At 40.0% G+C, this 6,184-nt stretch overlaps 1 protein-coding gene across 2 annotated transcripts; it reads right to left on the reverse strand.

The window, feature by feature from the left end:
- Positions 1-420: 420 nt before the first annotated feature.
- Positions 421-5,750, reverse strand: phyhd1 (phytanoyl-CoA dioxygenase domain containing 1). Of its 2 annotated transcripts, XM_005917253.3 has the most exons (12): positions 5,518-5,750; positions 4,455-4,613; positions 4,350-4,355; positions 4,109-4,184; positions 3,972-4,019; positions 3,828-3,883; positions 3,681-3,743; positions 3,575-3,596; positions 2,590-2,718; positions 2,343-2,459; positions 1,220-1,346; positions 421-904 (listed from the first exon to the last, which is right to left on the reverse strand). In XM_005917253.3, the coding sequence occupies exons 1-12, from the start codon at positions 5,548-5,550 to the stop codon at positions 859-861; spliced, it is 882 nt and encodes a 293-aa protein (XP_005917315.3). In that variant the 5' UTR covers positions 5,551-5,750; the 3' UTR covers positions 421-858. The 2 variants fall into 2 exon arrangements, with proteins under 2 accessions (XP_005917315.3, XP_005917316.3); XM_005917254.3 differs by lacking the exon at positions 4,350-4,355 and having other exon boundaries at positions 5,518-5,749.
- Positions 5,751-6,184: the final 434 nt, after the last annotated feature.

Here is a 6,184-nt window from a genome sequence, read left to right on the forward strand (position 1 = left end):
AACAAAAATGTTTTGCAGACAGCACAGCACAGGGCTTATGATTGGGGTTGGGGACCACCTCTGTGCAGTTTGTCTATTCTCCCTATGCCTATGTGAGTGATCTCCAGGTAATCCGGCTTCTTCCCACACTCCAAAAACATGTAAGTTAGGTTAACTGGTGGTTCTAAATTGACCATAGGTGTGAATAGACCGCAATAGACTGTGAACCTGTCCAGGGTGTAGCCACCTCTCAGTAGCCCAGTGACTCCAAATTGTTCAAGTTTAGAGAAATGGATGGATTTACATTACCAGTCAAAAGTTTGGACACAAACCATTTCAGGTGATAACCTCATGAAGCTCATTGAGAGACTGCCAAGAGTGTGCAAAGCAGCAATCAAAGCAAAGGGTGGCTATGTTGAAGAATGTAAAATAAAAAACATGTTTTGAGGTATTTCACTTTTATTTTGTTAACTACATAATTCCATGTGTGTTCATTCACAGTTGCAATGCCTTCAGTGAGAATCTACAATGTAAACAGCCATAAAAATAAAGACAAACCATTAAATCAGAAGGTGTGTCCAAACTTTTGACTGGTAGTATATCTTATTTATACATGTCTATTTTTTCTATGTCTTTGCTATCATGGGTCATGAATAACACTTGGCAACGATCGATACAGGAACAATAGGCTGAGCTCAGGATTCAGCCTATAGTTTTCTTGTGTAATAAGATCCTTTTACCCTTATCAGAAGAATATTGCAAGCACAGCCATTCTTTGGGAAGTTAATGAAACAGTATTATCTGATTTTTTTTTCCTTGATGATAATATCATAGATGCTGGTTATTCTTTGGGAGCAGCACCGGATGCCAAAGAATCCTTCAAGTGTAGAGAGGTGGGAAAGGGAGGTCTTCAGTGGGCTGCAACCTTACAGGACCAAAGAGATGGAAATAAGATGGACAGGTCAGGCTTGGGAAATTTCTTTGGAGCATCTTGTTTCATAAAGCTTGCATTAATGAGAGAACACTGATTTTCCATACAAAACTAAATGCTGACATATACAAATCTAGATATGTTGTATGAAGTCTACTTGACGTGTGCATCAACACAAAACTGACATTAAACAAATTAATGAGGAACATCCCTATTTTACTACATGTTAACTGAGACAATCACTTGCAAGAAATATGTAGTCAAATAAAAGAAATGTCACAAGGCCAGCCCACACGGATAAAGTCTCACCAGTTGTCAGGGCTCCAGCGGGTCTGCTGGGCTTCCATGATGTGGAAGGTGTAGACATGACGAGACTCTTCAGAGGTGTTTTCAGCACTTCGATGCACCACCTGTCCGTGGATCAGGATGACACCACCTGAACAAGGGAATGAGCAACAGCTGACCAACTTGAACAGCTTTAGAAGAAAGAAAGTGTACTTTATTGGTCCCCGTGGGGAAAATCCCTCTCTGCATTTAACTCATTCACTCAGTGAAGCAGTGGGCAGCCATTGGGCGCCCGGGGAGCAGTGTGTAGGGACGGTACCTTGCTCAGGGGTACCTCAGGGTAGCTGTTCGGGGGAATCGAACCCCCGACCTTCCGATCATGGGGCCACCACTCTACCTACTGAGCTATCCCTGCCCCGCTGAGCTATCCCTGCCCCATTTTATTATTATTTCAGTAATGCAGTGCTAACTCTACTTTTGTGACCAATTATTCTAACAGTCATGTTTTTGTTTCAGCATTTCCTCAGACTTGAAGACCTGAAAACATTTTGCAGGTCGCAGCAGGCGGCTGCTTCTCCTGGAGGTTTCTTCCTGTTATAAGGGAGTTTTTTTTCTTCCCGCTGCTGCCAAGTGCTTGCTCACAGGATGTTATCTGATTGTTGGGGTTTTCTCTCTAGTTTCTTTACCTTACACTATAAAGCACATTGTTGTGACTTGGTTATATAAATAGCATTTAATTGAACTGAACTTAGTTTACAAGGTAGAGAATATAAAGATTAATGCAATTCTTAGCATGTTTAAAGCAGCTAGCCAGTTAGCTTAGCTTAGCATAAAGACTCCAAATGTAAAAAAAAATCTAATTTAAACTACCAGAACTTCCAGAGTTTGATAAGTCACTTTTTTTTTGTTAATTTAAACAAAAAAAAAAGTGTCAATATGGTGTTTGGTGTGTATTATTTTTATAACAGTGCAGAAAAAGAAAAAAACTCATGGCATTTAATCTAAGGTGAACTGTCCTGAGCTGTCGACGGTCAAAAGTTTCTTTATAAGCAACAACATTTTTTTTTACAATTTCAGTTGCAAAATGTCACAAAATTCAAAAATGCATCCATCAATCACCGACTAAATTTAGATTTATGCTAATGACCTTTTTTCACTGGTGCGGCAACAAACTTCTCGTCATCGTATGTCTGCTCTCTACCGATAAAGTCGGTCAGGGGAAAGGTGCCCTTTGGAGTACGCACCATACGTCTAGTGATACCGCCTGGGGCAAAAAGAGAAAATATTAAATTATAACATGCAATAAATAAACCTTAAAAACTATTTCAGAAATATGTGGCAGAGCAGTAGCTGGATAACATATACACTATACAGACATTCTGGTAGATACTTACTGTTGTGTGATTCTGGGATAAACCACAGACAGCCATTGTTAATAGTAGCATCTTCCAGGGCAATCCACACCCCCATAACTCTGCCCAGGGGCTCCGTGTACAGAAATGTAGCATCTTGGTGTGGAGTCACTAAGAAACACATGAGAATCCGCTATGGATATAATTTAAAATTATATGAATGTATACAGACAACCACCTCTAAACTGAAGGTTTTGTTATAGGTTTTCCATCTAACTAACCAGATGAACCGTATTTACTTTGTTAATAGAAGCCTGACATAAAATAAATCTCTAATTTCCTTTCTATAAAACTGTATTTTGTCACTGACACTGTAATTCCCAATCAGCTATCAGCCAAAAGTGTGCAGTGTGTCCTTAAAGAATTTGAGGAAACTGGACAGAAAGAAGTGGCAGACATGGTGGATGCTCTGTCATCGTTTAGGGATAAATTTCAAAATTAAACATTTTCAGTCATGGGATGGCCTCCCGAAATATAGGTCATATTATACAGCATCTGGAAAACACTGAACCTTTTAAACTTTAACAAGGTTCCAACTGCGACTTAAATTCAGCTTCATTACAAAACAAATATTGATGGGATTTAGAATAATGCTAACCTGTGTTTAGGCTAGTCACTTTCATGCCTCACTTTCAGTAGAATGAAATGTCATGGCAGTATTTTAGCACCCCGTTAACATAAACTACCATCAGCAAAAGGCAAAAAGATGTAAGTTTCACAAAAGGTGGAATTCATGGCAAAACAAATTTTACCGGTATTCCTAATAATGTGGCCAAGGTGTAAATATTCCATTATTTACAAGGTTTTTATGTCAGTTTCTTTTTGCTTTTACTTTCGTGTTTTTATACCAAATTTGAGTGTCTTTAATATGAGACAGAAATAAGGATAAGAAGGGATCTTTGGTTAAAAAATGTGATCGGGAATGTGTACTCATTACTGACAAAAATATTCTGCTGAATTTTCTTACCTTCCCCACCGATGCCTGGTTGCTGTAAAAGATAAGGTTCTTATTTCAATCTTTACGTTTTAATAAGTCATTATGTAGCATTGTCTAACAGTATAAGGCCATTTACCTTAAATATGAACATACTTTGGAGAATCACAGGACTCACTAGGCCCAGCTTTTTAGCTATGCCCTAGGAGAATGACATTTCATTGGACAGTTAGTTATTCTGTGACTCAGTAAATCATTCTTACACTCCGTCAACCTGTTAGCTCACCTGGACTTTGGGCGAATGTGTAACCTTTTTGTACAACGGCTCATAGGCATGCAGTGCTAAAAAAACAAAACAAAACTAGCAGTTAGGAGATTTTTATGCAACAGTTTATAGGCTATGTGTTGTTGGAAAACCCCAAAAGCTCACCATGTCCAACTTTATTTAGTGACCGCTGCTTGGGTACAATAAACTCCCCTGCAAGGTGAGAAAAGCATCATCTCATTTTGGAGTTTCACAGCATGAGAAATGAAAGAAAGTGTAGAAAGAATTTCACTGGAACTCACCTTTGTCATCAAAAACCCCTTTCTCAAAGAAGAATCGGATCTTATCTCCACTTGTGATGAAATAGTCAGCATTTCCCTGCAGGTCAGAGGGGAAAGACACCGACACTGACTACACTGTTGACATAAGAGTCTGCTTGCAGGGTCAAAGAGGTCGAGGCAAATAACTGTAAATGTGAAGCTAACTTGTAGAAAGACTACATGGGTGTGATCACTAAGGAGGGTGCGCACTCAGCTGCCTTACCTGCATCTGCAAGTGGTGATGTCATTGGAAGCATGTGAAAGAAACATTGTTCAAAGGAAAGCTGACAGTGTTAAAGATCCTGTGCAGCGTTGGTCATTGGCTCACCTGTGTTTTTAGCTGCTCATCATGGTAGGTGGAGAAGGTGGTGCGGCAGTGTTCGGGGACATCCATCCGCTCCACAATCTCTGCCATCCTCTGCCTCAGTTCATCACACTCCTGGGAGGTCAGCAGCCCGTCCAGAACCACGTATCCATCCTCCTGGTACTGTCAAGGAAATTTGGTTTGAGCCGTTTACAGACAGAAGGAGCAATAACTGAAGCACCGAGGCTCGTCATTTCGACCTTTCATGCCTGCTTTTCACACAAAGGTCTCTTTCACATTTCAAACTGAAGTCACACCCAGAGTTTAATTCACAGCCATGAGACGTTAAACACATTCTACATATTAAGGCTGGTTCCCAGTTTAAAATTGCATAATTACATTAAAACAGCTGCATAAAATATTTGAGTTTTGTTTTTTTTATTCTTGGCTAATGAGTGTCTTGTGTTACTGATTTCTTAAGGATGACAGCTGCATCATAATCCAACAAGAGGAAAAAAAACATGTTTTAATTGTTGTCCGCCCTGCAGCATTGTTCTGTTTTCTGCTGCGTAGGATTTAACCCAACCGGAGAGAATGTGTTGAAAAATAGTTGCCATCGGATAGTTTAAGTACATATATATTTTATAAATATTCTCTTATAATCTTGCAAACTACGGCAAGATTACAAGACTACAGCATGACCTCGGTTAGTTCCTGCTCTTCTGTATATTACAAGAACAGAGTAAGTGTTGGAAAATGGGGAATTTACTCCTGAGGGCACATATGGTGTTTTCCTAGCTGAAACAGGGGGCGTTTGCTGACGTCAGTAGACCACTTGTGGCTGCAGGGTGTTGTGCAATGAACTTGAAATGTGCATTTCATTTGAATACAGCGACAAAATACAATCTTATTACCATATATAATACGGAAGAGGCTTCTGATGCACAATCGACATCGCAAAAGTAAAACTGTTTTCTATTCGAAGCAAACAGTGATCAAATTGCTAATTATTTAACTGAGCATTAGTAATTTAACTGTAAACTGCACTTCCATGTCATTTTCATCGGTATGTGAAAGTAATCCTCACCCTCTGCACATCCTGATCTGTCATAAAATCCATGGCGTTCCGCTGAGAGAAATCCACTGCACGGGACCGATGCGCCTGCGTCTCTCCCCCTGGTTGAAGCACAGCCTGTTCGTATCCGACCACGTGACGTGTCTACTTAAGTGTTATCATACAGAGATCGTAATAGGATTTCTGGACCTTTGGCTGTATCCCAATTCAGGGTTTGCAGCCTTAGAGGCCACATTTTAAGGCCGATTACGTCACAGCGACGCGCCGAAGGCTGTCCCAATTCAAAGGCTGCTCGAAATGCGTCCCTCAAATGCGTCCTTCATTTCCCTGAATTTTAAGGATGTGGCGGTGTAGACTTCATGGCCCAACATATCCCAGACTTCATAGTGCGGCGGTGGGTGTGGATAATTTTGCCGAAAAAAACGGTGGAAGCGGAGCGGCCAAAGAGTAAACTTTCAAAAGTAAGTACTGAATATTATGTCACTTATTTGTGTGCAAATGTTTAATAATGAAGAACATTAAAACATTACTGTTGGCCACATGTCGGCAAAGTTATGTGACATTAGCGATGTTTGTACTTTCAGCGTTTACTTGGTTTTAAAGCCTTTACTTTATATGCCGTTCGATAGTTGACCTTAATCTTACAGAGAATCTGATGATTTTTGTGGATAATTAAAGT

The sequence above is a fragment of the Haplochromis burtoni genome, unplaced genomic scaffold, assembly GCF_018398535.1.
Source record: "Haplochromis burtoni strain Fernald_Lab_line unplaced genomic scaffold, NCSU_Asbu1 Contig_23, whole genome shotgun sequence".
In the NCBI taxonomy this organism is placed as follows: Eukaryota; Metazoa; Chordata; class Actinopteri; order Cichliformes; family Cichlidae; genus Haplochromis; species Haplochromis burtoni.

Coding starts and splice junctions, on each gene's coding strand:
- phyhd1 (XM_005917253.3), bottom strand. CDS start 5,550: ATGGATTTTATGACAGATCAGGATGTGCAGAGG. Junction 3,597..3,680: donor AAAGTATGTTCATATTTAAG/GTAAATGGCCTT, acceptor TATCTTTTACAG/CAACCAGGCATCGGTGGGGA. Junction 1,347..2,342: donor TGCCGCACCAGTGAAAAAAG/GTCATTAGCATA, acceptor TCCCTTGTTCAG/GTGGTGTCATCCTGATCCAC.